Here is an 18,087-nt window from a genome sequence, read left to right as displayed (position 1 = left end):
GCAAATTATTTATTTTTACTTTGAAACAAGTAGTGCTGAAGTTCATCATTATGAAAGAAGGGAGAAATACAGTGAAATACAATCCACATTTATGAACATTTACTTTAAATACGATCATTTTATTGTGTCTTAATTCAAAAGAAAAACAGCTGCAGCTGTTTTAAATGATTGAACTTTTAAAGTCATGACATTATCAGCGACCCTTCTGGTACAAAACAAAAATCTCTCAACCACACGGAGTAAATGTTTGACACTTGTGCAAACTGTATCTAGAATGAGAGGATTTATCAGCATGTAATCAGAAAAAAAAAGGTTTGGCCAAACCGTTAAAATTGTCTATGCTGCCACCTGGTGGAAAACAAAGAAAAGAAAAACTAATTCCTGCTCAACAGACTTGATTTTGAAGTGCAACAAAAATTTATGTCACTGTTATAAAGAATCAAATCAATCACATTTGTTAAGAAATGGTACATACTTTCATATACGGAAATTCATGTGGAAATCTGTATGACATTTAAATGTTGGTAAATCTGCTGTGGATGGAGGCACATCGATCCCCCGCAATCATTTTAAGAAAGGAAAAAGTCCTGATGAATCTTTCGTGCGTCACATCTGGTGAATAAACTGAAACAACTGGGCACTGACAACCGTTGACCGTAAAATGGGATTTTAGCCATGTTGTTGTTGTTGCTTCGATCCGGTGCAGGAACGCCCTCAGTTCTTCTGATCGTCAGGTTTGTTGGGCTCTCTGGGTTTAAAGGTCAGAGCAACGCTGTTGATGCAGAACCGCTTACCTGTCGGGTCTGGTCCGTCTTCAAACACGTGACCCAGGTGAGCATCACACTGTGCCACACAAACACACACACTCATAATCTGGACATAAAACATAAAAAATGATGCTCACACTTGAACAAAGTCACATGTATAATTTGTGTTATGGGGACCCTCCCGTCACTGTCCGTGTCTTAGTCTCAACCACTGTCTGACCTTTAACTTGGGCTTCAAAAATCAGATCAAACTCACATTTTTGCAAAGGACCTCGGTGCCAGTACTACCCAAGCTGTTGTCAGGGCGACAGATGATGGAGGTGTGGCTTTCATCCCGCTCCCATGTCCCGTGAGCCTCTTTAAATGATGGCCAGCCGCTCCCTGAGTCATACTTGGCCTCTGAACTATGAACAAGAACAACATTTCTTCATCATCAATGCAGACATTTGGTTTCCTGGAACCCATCAGACCTTCTAATGCACAGGTTCACAGGGACATGGTAAGGTAAAGCCGCTACACCATAGACCCTGAAGCCTGTTGTGTCCCCGGATTCCGTTGAGTTTTGCTGCTCCTCTCAACTGTTTTGCTACTAGAAGATATGTAATAAACAGGAGCTTCCAGCAGGGGGCAGGACGCACAAAGACAGAAGTGCTGACTCATTGTTTGGGTCTGTGGTCGCCTTTGATGCTCCTAGAAGCGATTTGTGGTGTTAAAACTCAAAATCAGCTTGTTAGTAGTTGCAAATGTACCAGAGACAATACTGTAATTTATCGGTTATCTGTAGCTTCCGCTAAATTTTTGGGTGGTTTATCGGTTTAGCTTTATAAAAAATAACTTTTCAGTTAGCTGATTATCTGTTATTGAAGCTAATTTTTTTGTTAGCTGTGCCCACCACTGCCCCCAACTCCTTATCCCACTGAGCTATCTCCTCCACCATGGTGTTCCACCATAGTTCTTCAGTCCAAAGTCCATGACTGCATTTATATGGCAAACCAAGTGAAATGTTCAATCTGATACAATCCATCTGATGAATTCTGTGTTTTGTCACCTCCTGCTGTCTATCATATACCGTATTCATGCGTCTGAGCACCCTGGGGTTTCCACGTGAATTTCTGCTTGAAGTGGGGGTGGACATTTGCACAAACCCGGCCAAATTACGTTTGTCAAACTGTCAATGTCAATAAAATGTCTGATTTGCTCACAAATAAAGAATAAATCACTTGTCTGTCTTTTGTTCCTATGCTTTAGTCATTTAAAAAACTCCTAGCTGTGTAAATCCAGACAGCTCTCCAATTAAATAATCAATTTGTTGCTGTCTGTGATTCCTGCTTGTTAAGATAAAAAATCCGTAACTTTCCCGTCAGCCTCTCAGTGAAAACAGTGGAACATCCAGTCTGTTGCTGACTGTCAACAAGTGAAGTCAGTTTTCTTTGAGGTTGGTCCAGAAATGCTGCATGATAATGCTGCGTGTTCTGTGTCCCACTCTCTCAAACTCAAAAGGGCAGCAGGAAAGATCTCTGTCTGAACACCCCTCAAAGTTCTGAACACGCACAAACTTTCTGACAAAACTTTGCAGACATTAGCTGACAAGGAACTCAGTTTGCTGGATGGAAAAAAGGACTTTTGTTGGACAAAAACAAACACAAACTGATAGTACTAGCTCCTTCACTGTGTGAGTGTACAAAGCTAGTCACAGTGTTACAGAACACTTCCTGTTTCTGCACAAAAGTCTTTCACATTAAGACCACAAGTACAAATGGATGAGATCACAACTCCGACATGGAAGAGGAGAAAAACACTGTGAAAACTCATTATTTTTTGCTTTTTGCAATATGCTGAAGGTCATGGAATTAATTTATTTTAGGTAGGCATTTAATAAACTTTAATCCATAATTTTTGCGGCTTTACTCGGGGAGGCAAAATCTGAGTAAAATACTAAATAATATTTTGCAACAGGTTCAACCATTGGTGAACAGTGATATATGTACAAGGATAGGGTGACAGCAGTAAGAAGTGCAGTAGGAACTACAAATGCATTCAAGGTGGAAGTGGGTTTACATCAAGGACTGGCTGCCCTTTTGTTGTTGTTTGCAGTTGTGATGGACAGGTTAATGGATGAGATCAGACAGGAGTCTGCACAAGACCTGGAGTGGTGGAGATATGCTCTAGAGAGAAAGGGAATGAAAGTCACCTGGAGTAAGAAGGAGTATGTGTGTGAATGAGAGGGAGCCCGGTGGAATAGTTTGGTGACAAGGAGCAGAAGTGAAAGTAGATGAGTTTAAATAGTTGGAGTCTCCTTGCAAGTGACAAGAGTTAACATGATTGATAATAAACATATCAGAAGGCCAGCACAAATATGACAGTTTGGAGATGAAGTCAGAGGTGAGATTGAGGTGGTTTGGACATGTGCAGAGGAGGAGGATGTGGGGTATATAGGGAGAAGGATGCTGAGGATGGAGCCAGCAGGCAGGAGGAGAAGAGGGAGGCCAAAGAGGAGGTTTATGGATGTGCTGAGTACGATATGCAGGTGGTTGGTGTGACAGAGGAAGATACAGAAGACAGGATGAGATAAAAACACAAGATCTGCTGTGGTGCCCTAAAATGGAATCAGCCAGAAGAAGAAGATTGTGGTGGAAACATTCAGAGCACCTTCTTGTAGTGTTAAATATTATTATTCCAGTTCAAAATCAGTTAAATAGGTTAAAATAATTAGATGTTTGTTGTTGTAAAAGTCGTACCTGAAGAGTGGAGCATCACAGCAGACACAGTGGTACATTCCCACTTCAAAATGGTTCAGGTAGATCCCACTAAAGGGCTGACAAGACCCACAACAACACACAAAAACAGTTTGAATAATTCCATCAGGATATTTAGTCAAGTTGTTTGTATTTAAATGTTTTGTTTTTGGGGTGTTAATACCTTTATAATAGTTTTTCTGAGCAGTTATCCATCACATGACCCACAAAATTTGCAAAATTAACAGTTTTCTGGGTCTCATTTGACCTTCTGGCAAACAGGATGGATGAGGGAAGTCAAAAATAGTTTCACCAATCTCTCCAAGAGTTACCGCTTGTTCCCCAAATGAGGTACTAATACCAGTGTGCCTGAAGAGTTTAAACGCTACGTGACATTTAACCTCAGTGACCTTGACCTTCACCCTCACCATAATGGTTGACCTCTGTCTGATCTTCTCACCTTCTTTCCTAGTTGCCTGATTGTTGCCAAACTTGGTATGTGTGTTAGGCATGATGATCCCAAGAAGCCCACTGATTTTGGGGTCAAAAGATCAAAGGTCACACTTGGTGAACTAAACTTTGTAAACGCCTCCCACAGAAAAGCATCACTCATGAACAGGGTTGGGAGGGTTACTTTAAAAATGTATTCCGATACAGTTACGAGTTGCCTGTTGAAAAATGTAATCAGTAACGTAATCCAAGTACCATAATATTAAAGTAATGTAATTTGATTACTTTCAATTACTTCTGGATTACTCCAATATCAAATATGCTAATACAATCAATCAATCAATCAATCAATTTTTTTTATATAGCGCCAAATCACAACAAACAGTTGCCCCAAGGCGCTTTATATTGTAAGGCAAGGCCATACAATAATTATGTAAAACCCCAACGGTCAAAACGACCTCCTGTGAGCAAGCACTTGGCTACAGTGGGAAGGAAAAACTCCCTTTTAACAGGAAGAAACCTCCAGCAGAACCAGGCTCACGGAGGGGCAGTCTTCTGCTGGGACTGGTTGGGGCTGAGGGAGAGAACCAGGAAAAAGACATGCTGTGGAGGGGAGCAGAGATCGATCACTAATGATTAAATGCAGAGTGGTGCATACAGAGCAAAAAGAGAAAGAAACAGTGCATCATGGGAACCCCCCAGCAGTCTACGTCTATAGCAGCATAACTAAGGGATGGTTCAGGGTCACCTGATCCAGCCCTAACTATAAGCTTTAGCAAAAAGGAAAGTTTTAAGCCTAATCTTAAAAGTAGAGAGGGTGTCTGTCTCCCTGATCTGAATTGGGAGCTGGTTCCACAGGAGAGGAGCCTGAAAGCTGAAGGCTCTGCCTCCCATTCTACTCTTACAAACCCTAGGAACTACAAGTAAGCCTGCAGTCTGAGAGCGAAGCGCTCTATTCGGGTGATATGGTACTACGAGGGTCCCTAAGATAAGATGGGACCTGATTATTCAAAACCTTATAAGTAAGAAGAAGAATTTTAAATTCTATTCTAGAATTAACAGGAAGCCAATGAAGAGAGGCCAATATGGGTGAGATATGCTCTCTCCTTCTAGTCCCCGTCAGTACTCTAGCTGCAGCATTTTGAATTAACTGAAGGCTTTTTAGGGAACTTTTAGGACAACCTGATAATAATGAATTACAATAGTCCAGCCTAGAGGAAATAAATGCATGAATTAGTTTTTCAGCATCACTCTGAGACAAGACCTTTCTGATTTTAGAGATATTGCGTAAATGCAAAAAAGCAGTCCTACATATTTGTTTAATATGCGCTTTGAATGACATATCCTGATCAAAAATGACTCCAAGATTTCTCACAGTATTACTAGAGGTCAGGGTAATGCCATCCAGAGTAAGGATCTGGTTAGACACCATGTTTCTAAGATTTGTGGGGCCAAGTACAATAACTTCAGTTTTATCTGAGTTTAAAAGCAGGAAATTAGAGGTCATCCATGTCTTTATGTCTGTAAGACAATCCTGCAGTTTAGCTAATTGGTGTGTGTCCTCTGGCTTCATGGATAGATAAAGCTGGGTATCATCTGCGTAACAATGAAAATTTAAGCAATACCGTCTAATAATACTGCCTAAGGGAAGCATATATAATGTGAATAAAATTGGTCCTAGCACAGAACCTTGTGGAACTCCATAATTAACTTTAGTCTGTGAAGAAGATTCCCCATTTATACTCAACAAAATATAAACGCAACACTTTTGTTTTTGCTCCCATTTTGTATGAGATGAACTCAAAGATCTAAAACTTTTTCCACATACACAATATCACCATTTCCCTCAAATATTGTTCACAAACCAGTCTAAATCTGTGATAGTGAGCACTTCTCCTTTGCTGAGATAATCCATCCCACCTCACAGATGTGCCATACCAAGATGCTGATTAGACACCATGATTAGTGCACAGGTGTGCCTTAGACTGCCCACAATAAAAGGCCACTCTGAAAGGTGCAGTTTTATCACACAGCACAATGCCACAGATGTCACAAGATTTGAGGGAGCGTGCAATTGGCATTGCTTTCAGCAGGAATGTCAACCAGAGCTGTTGCTCGTGTATTGAATGCTCATTTCTCTACCATAAGCCGTCTCCAAAGGCGTTTCAGAGAATTTGGCAGTACATCCAACCAGCCTCACAACCGCAGACCACGTGTAACCACACCAGCCCAGGACCTCCACATCAAGCATGTTCACCTCCAAGATTGTCTGAGACCAGCCACTCGGACAGCTGCTGAAACAATTGGTTTGCATAACCAAAGAATTTCTGCACAAACTGTCAGAAACCGTCTCAGGGAAGCTCATCTGCATGCTCGTCATCCTCATCGGGATCTCGACCTGACTCCAGTTCGTCGTCGCAACTTCGCACAGCCATTGAAGAGGAGTGGACCAACATTCCACAGGCCACAATTGACAACCTGATCAACTCTATGCAAAGGAGATGTGTTGCACTGCATGAGGCAAATGGTGGTCACACAGATACTAACTGGTATCCCCCTCAATAAAACAAAACTGCACCTTTCAGAGTGGCCTTTTATTGTGGGCAGTCTAAGGCACACCTGTGCACTAATCATGGTGTCTAATCAGCATCTTGATATGGCACACCTGTGAGGTCGGATGGATTATCTCAGCAAAGGAGAAGTGCTCACTATCACAGATTTAGACTGGTTTGTGAACAATATTTGAGGGAAATGGTGATATTGTGTATGTGGAAAAAGTTTTAGATCTTTGAGTTCATCTCATACAAAATAGGAGCAAAACCAAAAGTGTTGCATTTATATTTTTGTTGAGTATACATGAACAAATTGTAATCTATTAGACAAATATGATTCAAACCACCGCAGCGCAGTGCCTTTAATACCTATGGCATGCTCTAATCTCTGTAATAAAATTTTATGGTCAACAGTATCAAAAGCAGCACTGAGGTCTAACAGAACAAGCACTGAGATGAGTCCACTGTCCGAGGCCATAAGAAGATCATTTGTAACCTTCACTAATGCTGTTTCTGTACTATGATGAATTCTAAAACCTGACTGAAACTCTTCAAATAGACCATTCCTCTGCAGATGATCAGTTAGCTGTTTTACAACTACCCTTTCAAGAATTTTTGAGAGAAAAGGAAGGTTGGAGATTGGCCTATAATTAGCTAAGATAGCTGGGTCAAGTGATGGCTTTTTAAGTAATGGTTTAATTACTGCCCACCTTAAAAGCCTGTGGTACATAGCCAACTAACAAAGAAGATTGATCATATTTAAAGATCGAAGCATAACTAATGGTAGGGCTTCCTTGAGCAGCCTGGTAGGGAATGGGGGTCTAATGAACATGTTGATGGTTTGGATGAAGTAACTAATAAAATAACTCAGACAGAACAATCGGAGAGAAAGAGTCTATACCAATACCGGCATCACTGAAAGCAGCCAAAGATAACGATACGTCCTTTGGGATGGGTTATGAGTATTTTTTTCTCTAATAGTAAAATTTTGTTAGCAAAGAAAGTCATGAAGTCATTACTAGTTAAAGTTAATGGAATACTCAGCTCAATAGAGCTCTGACTCTTGTCAGCCTGGCTACAGTGCTGAAAAGAAACCTGGGTTGTTCTTATTTTCTTCAATAGTGATGAGTAGAAAGATGTCCTAGCTTTACGGAGGGCTTTTTTTATAGAGCAACAGACTCTTTTGTCCAGGCTAAGTGAAGATCTTCTAAATTAGTGAGACGCCATTTCCTCTCCAACTTACGGGTTATCTGCTTTAAGCTACGAGTTTGTGAGTTATACCACGGAGTCAGACACTTCTGATTAAAGCCTATTTTTCAGAGGAGCTACAGCATCCAAAGTTGTCTTCAATGAGGATGTAAAAACTATTGACGAGATACTCTATCTCCCTTACAGAGTTTAGGTAGCTACTCTGCACTGTGTTGTTATATGGCATTAGAGAACATAAAGAAGGGACTCATAATCCCTTAAACCTAGTTACAGCCGCTTTCTGAAAGACTTCTAGTGTAATGAAACTTATTCCCTACTGCTGGGTAGTCCTCAGAGTAATGTAAATGTTATTAAGAAATGATCAGACAGAAGGGAGTTTTCAGGGAATACTGTTTAAGGTCTTCTATTCCATACCATAAGTCAGAACAAGATCTAAGATATGATAAAGTGGTGGGTGGACTCATTTACTTTTTGAGCAAAGCCAATAGAGTCTAATAATAGATTAAATGCAGTGTTGAGGCTGTCATTCTCAGCATCTGTGTGGATGTTAAAATCGCCCACTATAATTATCTTATCTGAGCTAGCACTAGTCAGACAAAAGGTCTGAAAATTCACAGAGAAACTCACAGTAACGACCAGTGGACGATAGATAATAACAAATAAAACTGGTTTTTGGACTTCCAATTTGGATGGACAAGACTAAGAGACAAGCTTTCAAATGAATTAAAGCTCTGTCTGGGTTTTTGATTAATTAATAATCTGGAATGGAAGATTGCTGCTAATCCTCCGCCCCGGCCCGTGCTACGAGCATTCTGACAGTTAGTGTGACTCGGGGGTGTTGACTCATTTAAACTAACAATATTCATCCTGCTGTAACCAGGTTTCTGTTAGGCAGAATAAATTCAATATGTTGATCATTATTATATCATTTACCAACAGGGACTTAGAAGACGAGAGACCTAATGTTTAATAGACCACATTTAACTGTTTCAGTCTGTGGTGCAGTTGCAGGTGCTATATTATTTTTTTTCTTTTTGAATTTTTATGCTTAAATAGATTTTTGCTGGTTATTGGGGGTCTGGGAGCAGGCACCGTCTCTACGGGGATGGGGTAATGAGGGGATGGCAGGGGGAGAGAAGCTGCAGAGAGGTGTGTAAGACTACAACTCTGCTTCCTGGTCCCAACCCTGGATAGTCACGGTTTGGAGGATTAGAAAATTGGCCAGACTTCTAGAAATGAGAGCTGCTCCATCCAAAGTGGGATGGATGCCGTCTCTCCTAACAAGACCAGGTTTTCCCCAGGAAGCTTTGCCAATTATCTATGAAGCCCACCTCATTTTTTGGAACACCACTCAGACAGCCAGCAATTCAAGGAGAACATGCCGGCTAAACATGTCACTCCCGGTTCTGATTGGGGAGGGGCCCAGAGAAACTACAGAGTCCGACATTGTTTTTGCAAAGTTACACACCGATTTAATGTTGATTTTAGTGACCTCCGATTGGCGTAACCGGGTGTCATTACTGCCGACGTGAATTACAATCTTACCAAATTTAACGCTTAGGCCTTAGCCAGCAGTTTCAAATTTCCTTCATGTCGCCTGCTCTGGCCCCCGGAAGACAATTGACTGATGGTTGCTGGTGTCGCTAAACTTCACATTTCTCAAAACAGAGTCGCCAATAACCAGAGTTTGATCCTCGGCGGGTGTGTCATCGAGTGGGAAAAACGGTTAGAGATGTGAACGGGTTGGCGGTGTACACGTGGGCTTCTGTTAGGGGCTATACGCTTCCTCCTCACAGTCACCCAGTCAGCCTCTTTCCCCGGCTGCTCGGGATCTGCCAGGGTGGGGAACTAACGGCGGCTAAGCCTACCTTGGTCCGCACCGACTACAGGGGCCCTGGCTAACTGTAGAATTTTCCACGGTGTGGAGCCGAGTCTCCAATTCGCCCAGCCTGGCCTCCAAAGCTACGAATAAGCTACACTTATTACAAGTACCGTTACTGCTAAAGGAGGCCGAGGAATAACTAAACATTTCACACCCAGAGCAGAAAAGTGCGGGAGAGACAGGAGAAGCCGCCATGCTAAATCGGCTAAGAGCTAGTAGCTACGCTAAGCTAGCGGATTCCTAAAAACACGCAAAGTGAATAATGTGTAAACAATTTAGAGGTGATTCAGCAGAAGGAGTGCTTTAGTTAAGGCACGTAAAGATTACACTGGGAAACAAATCGTAATCTAGATAACTAGATCAATCTAACTGCGCAGAGTAAACAGCTAACAGATACAGAAAAACACCGCTGTGCTCCGGAACAGGAAGTGATACAATACCGCAGTGAGAGCCAACCACCAGTAGAGGCCTAAACAGGCACCTCTCAGCTGAACGCCAGAGAAAGGCAGCCGCGACTTCGATGGATACAGACAAAAGAAACTAAATAGAAATACTCTTGACCACATAGTACAGTTTATTAAGCAAAAATAAAACTCCTTCTTTTACATGGCATGCTCTGTTTTACTTCACATTATGAATTAAGAGCGCCCACAATATTGTTTTAAACACACCCAGTGTTCACCTGCTAAGTTTTCAACAAAAAATGCCAACAAATGAAGGATAATGAAAACTCAGGCGTGTGCGGATGAATTTGTAATTAAAAGTGGCTTGCAGAACAATATACAAAACAAAAAAAGTCTACTACTTGTTCAGTAAATTCGCACCATGTTTAACATATCAGTCCACTTATTGAACTTTCAAAATAAGAACAACAGCATAATGAAAACCATTAAGTAAATCCTGTCAGTAAGGAGGCGTGATCACCATTTTAATTCTAAATAATTTAAAAAGTTATTGTACTTGGCCCACAAATCTTAGAAACATGGTGTCTAACCAGATCCTTACTCTGGATGGCATTACCCTGACCTCTAGTAATACTGTGAGAAATCTTGGAGTCATTTTTGATCAGGATATGTCATTCAAAGCGCATATTAAACAAATATGTAGGACTGTTTTTTTTTGCATTTGCGCAATATCTCTAAAATTAGAAAGGTCTTGTCTCAGAGTGATGCTGAAAAATGAATTCATGCATTTATTTCCTCTAGGCTGGACTATTGTAATTCATTATTATCACGTTGTCCTAAAAGTTCCCTGAAGAAGCCTTCAGTTAATTCAAATGCTGCAGCTAGAGTACTGACAGGACTAGGAAGGAGAGAGCATATCTCACCCATATTGGCCTCTCTTCATGGCTTACTGTTAATCTAGGCTAGAATTTAAATTAGTCTTCTTACTATAAGGTTTTCAATAATCAGTGTCCCATCTTATCTTAGGGACCTCATAGTACCATATCACCCCAAATAGAGCACTTTGCTCCCAGACTGCAGGCTTACTTGTAGTTCCTAGGGTTTTTAAGAGTAGAATGGGAGGCAGAGCCTTCAGCTTTCAGGCTCCTCCCCCTGTGGAACCAGCTCCCATTAGATCAGGGAGACAGGACACCCCTCTCTACTTTTACGATTAGGCTTAAAACTTTCCTTTTTGCTAAAGCTTATAGTTAGGGCTGGATCAGGTGACCCTGAACCATCCCTTAGTTATGCTGCTATAGACTTAGACTGCTGGGGGTTCCCATGATGCACTGAGTGTTTCTTTCTCTTTTTGCTCTGTATGCACCACTCTGCATTTAATCATTGGTGATTGATCTCTGCTCCCCTCCACAGCATGTCTTTTTCCTGGTTCTCTCCCTCAGCCCCAACCAGTCCCAGCAGAAAACTGCCCCTCCCTGAGCCTGGTTCTGCTGGAGGTTTCTTCCTGTTAAAAGGGAGTTTTTCCTTCCCACTGTTGCCAAGTGCTTGCTCACAGGGTCATGTCGATGTCCATGAAGGACGTTTTCGTTTCAAAGAAAAAAAAATATTATATACAGATAATATAAAATGCATTAAAATTGTAATCCTGCAAAGTAATCCCCATTTGTACTAAATATACCTGTAATCTGAATACGTCTCTTTTTTTCTGTAACTGTAGCGGAATACAGTTACCTTTTTTTTTGTATCCTAATTACGTAACGCTGTTACATGTATTCCGTTACTCCCCAAGCCTGCTTGTGAATGTAACCTGATCAACATTTCCTCAAGGCACTGTGGGTCAATGCAGAATGTTTTTTGTTGCTGCTGTTTTTGTTTGTTTGTTTATTTGTTTTAGGAAACAGGGATTGAAACTGAGTGACAAGAAAGAGGATCTGGCCATCCAAGCATTTGCCACAAAACAACCAAACGGTACCCAATTTAGCAAACAAAATCTCTGGGATTCCAACATTTTATTTATTGATTTTGATAGCACATCAACCCAGCAAAATTGATTCACATGAGTGGACAAGAGAGAAAAATGAATTATTATTATGAATTATTATTAATATTATTATTGTGTTCAGGTTATGCATCACCCCTCTAAAGCTTTGTTTTTGTTTTTTTTAAAGCAAAATATGCCATTTAATTAATAAACTCTTTTAATGATGAACAGCAAATATTTGAAGATGTCATTTTGGACTATGTGCATGCGTGCATGCATGTGTATTATTTCTATGTGACATTTTCTACACCAAGTGATAAAAAGTCATTAACAGATTAATTGAATAGAGAAGTGACTGTTAGTTGCAGCTCTAAAGTGAAGCAACAGTTTGATTTATTGCAGGCACGTCTAATCTGAGAGACCCCGGCTCCATAAATCAGCGCAGACGTCAGCTCAGTCTGCACAGACGTTTACATTTGGCCAAGTTGAACCTGACATGAGTTCACAGTCATGCACAAAGTCCACCTCGGCTATCTACCTGGAACTCTGCGGTTTATGAGCTAAAACGTATCTGTGATGTTGGTTTGATCGAAATCACAGCTCTGCTCTTGCACCTGTTAATTTGTTATATTTGCTATGGAAACACAGTAACTGCTGTGTGTTTGTGTGCATGTTGCTCACCACTTCAGTCGCCCTCTCTCTGGTGGATACATACTGTTCTGGGGTCAGTTTCTTCTGCCAGTCTGTAGTTTTATCATAGCGGGTGAGACTCTGCACCACTGTGGAGTTTTCAACAGACACATCACAAAGTCATTCATTGTTGTCAATCACATATAAATCCCACAAAGTCCAGATGTGGACTCCAGCTTTTTATGAAACTGTTTAACACCAGGGACACGGAAAACAGATGCAAAGAAATGAAGAAAGAAGAAAAAAAAAGAATGAAAACATGAGAAAATTTTAAAGTGTGATAACCTAATGTTTGCCACAGTTTCTTAGTCATTATCTTCCACTGAAAAGAAGCAGAATATCTCACTGAGTTCAACAATATGACATAATTTTTATACGGTATCATCTGTGCACAGAAGTACAATAAACTTGATCTTCATGATACTATTACAGATTAAAGTGTTTTGGACATTCCTGGCCAATCTATCAAAAATTTACTGGTGATTATGAAAGATATGGTTTACAATAAAAAAAAAATTTGACTTTGCAAATTTGACTATTTTTATGTTAATATTCACAATAGAATTTCTTACTACTAGTATAAAAAATTCCCACGAATGTACAGACTTTTAAATGGATTCTAGCATGTTTTAAAGCTAGCATATAAATTTATATATTCATTAACTATTAAAAAAAATCCTTCATCAAGATTAGATTTGATCTGGATTTAACAGAATTCAAATTGTTCTAAGCACAACACAAAGTACCAGAAAGCCACACAAAATGGCTTAAGTATTAATTTAAAATACTTAAAAAAATGTTTTAAAAAAAGCTCAAAACTGATTAAACCTGGACTTAATTTGAGCACATTTTGACAAAGTGGATTTAGGACAGTTTGGAACAATCAGTAAAGTGTCTAATAATACAAGTAATTTGATTTATTTCAGCGTTTTCTTACAACTATTACAAAATACCCTGTAATAAAAGAAATTAATTAAAAACATTGACAACGGGAAAGTTTCAGTAGACTGGTGTGATAAATTGTACTGACATATATTACTATTTTTTTTCTGTATGAATAATTACATGTATTAGTTCCAGTCAAAGTATCCGTTGCTTAAAGATCCTGCATGATGGCTTTGGACTCCAACTGACACACTACATTCAAAAAAAGGTGACAAAAATATATTCTGGCACAAAATATCACTACTTTAAAACATCAACTGTAAATCCAGATGTTACAAAGTCCAGGAGGTGTTTATCCTGTTGGCATCAGATTAATAAATCCCAGCAGCGTTTTACAGAATCTTCATTTAAACCTTCGCGTTAAAGTACTTAAGATCACAGATTTGGAATCACGTGACTCGGGACGCGCAGGAACACGTCAAACGGTACCGTGAGCGGTGGAGACCGAGCGGACGAGCACAACCGCCGATCTGATGGACACGGGCGGACAAAAGACAGCGTGCAGACGAGTGAGGAACCGGGACATGTCTGCGCCACAATGCGCGCGTCTTTCACTGCCGCAGGAACGTCAACTGCGCTCGCGGGCTGAGAGCGCGCGCAGGGCGCACTGCTGCCAAAGTTCAAAATTCAACTTGCATATGTTCACAAACAAAAATATTGATCAAAACTGATTTGTAAAATTCAGATTTAAAAAAATGTCCTGCAAAAAAGTGTGAGAATTTTTAGATTCAGAAAAAATAAAATATGTTTTGTTTAATAATGGTGCATTTGTTTGAAATAAAACAGAGGTGATGAGGAAGTAATGGGTAGATACAGTAGTGTTCAGAATAATAGTAGTGCTATGTGACTAAAAAGATTAATCCAGGTTTTTGAGTATATTTCTTATTGTTACATGGGAAACAAGGTACCAGTAGATTCTCACAAATCCAACAAGACCAAGCATTCATGATATGCACACTCTTAAGGCTATGAAATTGGGCTATTAGTAAAAAAAAAAAAAAGTAGAAAAGGGGGTGTCCACAATAATAGTAGCATCTGCTGTTGACGCTACAAACTCAAAACTATTATATTCAAACTGCTTTTTTAGCAATCCTGTGAATCACTAAACTAGTATTTAGTTGTATAACCACAGTTTTTCATGATTTCTTCACATCTGCGAGGCATTACCCTTACCAAAAAATAGTACTGATAAGTATATAAAAAGTAAACTAGAAGTATACTTGAAACATACTTGCATATACTACTTTTTGGTAAGGGTAATTTTGTTGGTTTGCAACCAAGATTTTGCTCCTTTACTAGTGTGCTTGGGGTCATTGTCTTGTTGAAACACCCATTTCAAGGGCATGTCCTCTTCAACATAAGGCAACATGACCTCTTCAAGTATTTTGACATATCCAAACTGATCCATGATACCTGGTATGCGATATATAGGCCCAACACCATAGTAGGGGAAACATGCCCATATCATGATGCTTGCACCACCATGCTTCACTGTCTTCACTGTGAACTGTGGCTTGAATTCAGAGTTTAGGGGTCGTCTCACAAACTGTCTGTGGCCCTTGGACCCAAAAAGAACAATTTTATTCTCATCAGTCCACAAAATATTCCTCCATTTCTCTTTAGGCCAGTTGATGTGTTCTTTGGCAAATTGTAACCTCTTCTGCACGTCTTTTATTTAACAGAGGGACTTTGCGGGGGATTCTTGCAAATAAATTAGCTTCACACAGGCATCTTCTGTCACAGCACTTACAGGTAACTCCAGACTGTCTTTGATCATCCTGGAGCTGATCAATGGGTGACCCTTTGCCATTCTGGTTATTCTTCTGTCCATTTTGATGGTTATTTTCCATTTTCTTCCAAACGTCTCTGTTTTTTTTGTCCATTTTAAAGCATTGGAGATCATTGTAGATGAACAGCCTATACTTTTTTGCACCTGCGTATACGTTTTTCCCTCTCCAAGCAACTTTTTAATCAAACTACGCTGTTCTTATGAACAATGTCTTGAACATCCCATTTTCCTCAGGCTTTCAAAGAGAAAAGCATGTTCAACAGGTGCTGGCTTCATCCTTAAATAGGGGACACCTGATTCACACCTGTTTGTTTGTTCCACAAAATTGATGAACTCACTGACTGAATGCCACACTACTATTATTGTGAACACCCCCTTTTCTACTTTTTTTACTAATAGCCCAATTTTATAGCCTTAATTATTCTGAACACTACTGTATGGTATCAAGGATAGGAATGGAGAAGGACAGATGGTAGTTGATGTTGCAAAAAGGATGGAAATGGCTGTGGTGAACACCTACTTTAAGAAAAGGGAGGAGAACAGGGTAACATATAAGAGTGGAGGAAGGTGCACATAGGTGGACTACATTCTTTATAGGAGATGCAAGCTAAAAGAAATCAGAGACTGTAAGGTGGTGGCAGGAGAGAGTGTCGTTAGACAGCATAGGATGGTTGTTGGTAGGATGGGGTGTAAGGCAAAAAGAGAAGTGGCAAAAGCAAAGGAAAAGGCATATTGCGAGCTGTACAAGAAGTTGAATAGTAAGGAAAGAGAAAAGGACTTGTACCGATTTGCCAGACAAAGGGACAGAGCTGGAAAGGATGTGCAGCAGGTTACGGTGGTAAAAGATGCACATGGTAATGTGCTGACAAGTGAGGAGTGTGTGCTGAGAAGGTGGAGGGAATATTTCGAAGAGCTGATGAATAAAGAAAATGAGTGAGAGAAAAGGATGGATGATGTGGTGAGAGTAAATCAGGAAGTACAAGAGATTAGTAAGGAAGAAGTGAGGGCTGCTATGAAGAGGATGAAGAGTGGAAAGGCAGTTGGTCCAGATGACATTCCAGTGGAGGCATGGAAATGTCAAGGAGAGATGGCAGTAGAGTTTCTAACCAGATTGTTTAATAAATCTTGGAAAGTGAGAGGATGTGTGCTGGTTTCTCTTTTCAAGAACAAGGGTGATGTACAGAGCTGCAGTAACTACAGAGGCATAAAGCTGATCAGCCACAGCATGAAGTTATGGGGAAGAGTAGTAGAAGCTAGGCTTAGAAAACAGGTGAAGATCTGTGAGCAGCAATATGGTTTCATGCCAAGAAAGAGCACTACAGATGCAATGTTTGCTCTGAGAATACTGTTGAAGAAGTACAGAGAAGGCCAGAAAGAGTTACATTGTGTGTTTGTGGACTTAGAAAAAGCTTATGATAGGGTGCCAAGAGAAGAGCTGTGGTATTGTATGAGGAAGTCTGGAGTGGCAGAGAAGTATGTTAGGGTAGTGCAGCTCGTACAAGAATAGTGTGACAGCGGTGACGTGTGCATTTGGAATGACACTCATTCAAGGTGGACGTGGGATTACACCAAGGATCAGCTCTGAGTCCTTTCTTGTTGGCAATGGTGATGGACAGGTTGACGGATGAGATCAGACAGGAGTCCCCATGGACTATGATGTTTGCAGTTGACGTGATCTGTAGTGAGAGTAGAGAGCAAGTTGAGTCTAGTCTGGAGAGGTGGAGATATGCTTTGGAAAGAAGGGGAATGAAAGTCAGTAGAAGCAAGACTGAGTACATGTGTATGAATGGGAGGGAGCCCAGTGGAATAGTGCAGTTACAAGGAGTAGAAGTGGTGACAGTAGATGAGTTTAAATATTTGGGGTCAACTGTTCAGCGTAATGGAGAGCGTGGTAGAGAGGTGAAGAAGAGAGTGCAGGCAGGGTGGAGTGGGTGGAGAAAGGTGGCAGGAGTGATTTGCAACCAAAGAATATCAGCAAGAGTGAAGAGGAAAGTTTACAAAACAGTAGTGAGACCAGCTATGTTGTACAGCTTCGAGACGGTGGCAATAACAAAAAGACAGGAGGCAGAGCTGAAGATGTTGTGATTCTCTCTGGGAGTGACAAGAATGGACAAGATTAGGAATGAACATATCAGAGGGACAGCTCAGGTGAGACGGTTTGGAGACAAAGTCAGAGAGGTGAGATTGAGATGGTTTGGACATGTGCAGAGGAGAGACCCAGGGTATATAGAGAGAAGGATGCTGAGGATGGAGCCACCAGGCAGGAGGAGAAGAGGGAGGCCAAAGAGGAGGTTTATGGATGTGCTGAGGGAGGACATGCAGGAGGGTGGTGTGACAGAGGAAGATACAGAGGACAGGGTGAGATGGAAACGATTGATCTGCTGTTGCGACCCCTAACGGGAACAGCCGAAAGACAAAGAAGATGATGATTGAAATAAAACTGAGCATTTATGAGGCAGTCTGTCTGTGGACATTTTTAAGTCAAGACTCAAAACCTATTTTTATTCTCTTTCTTATGGATAGTTTTTATTTTTATTTGTTTTATTATTTTACTTCTGTTTTTATTTATGTATTTGAATTTTTTATTCATTTTTAATTATTTATTCAATTTTATGTTGACTTGTTTTATGTAAGGCGCCTTGAGACAGCTTTTGCTGGAATGTGGCGCATTATAAGCTAATTAACT

The 18,087-nt window shown here is 40.4% G+C and overlaps 1 protein-coding gene across 1 annotated transcript; it reads right to left on the bottom strand.

The window, feature by feature from the left end:
* Positions 1 to 654: 654 nt before the first annotated feature.
* msrb2 (methionine sulfoxide reductase B2) lies at positions 655 to 14,191 on the bottom strand. The gene is made up of 5 exons (XM_034162194.1): positions 14,042 to 14,191; positions 12,659 to 12,756; positions 3,506 to 3,582; positions 1,024 to 1,171; positions 655 to 843 (listed from the first exon to the last, which is right to left on the bottom strand). The coding sequence occupies exons 1-5, from the start codon at positions 14,136 to 14,138 to the stop codon at positions 715 to 717; spliced, it is 549 nt and encodes a 182-aa protein (XP_034018085.1). The 5' UTR covers positions 14,139 to 14,191; the 3' UTR covers positions 655 to 714.
* Positions 14,192 to 18,087: the final 3,896 nt, after the last annotated feature.

Source organism: Thalassophryne amazonica, chromosome 1 (assembly GCF_902500255.1).
Source record: "Thalassophryne amazonica chromosome 1, fThaAma1.1, whole genome shotgun sequence".
NCBI classification, from domain to species: Eukaryota; Metazoa; Chordata; class Actinopteri; order Batrachoidiformes; family Batrachoididae; genus Thalassophryne; species Thalassophryne amazonica.
This window is presented reverse-complemented; position numbering and strand designations above follow the sequence as displayed.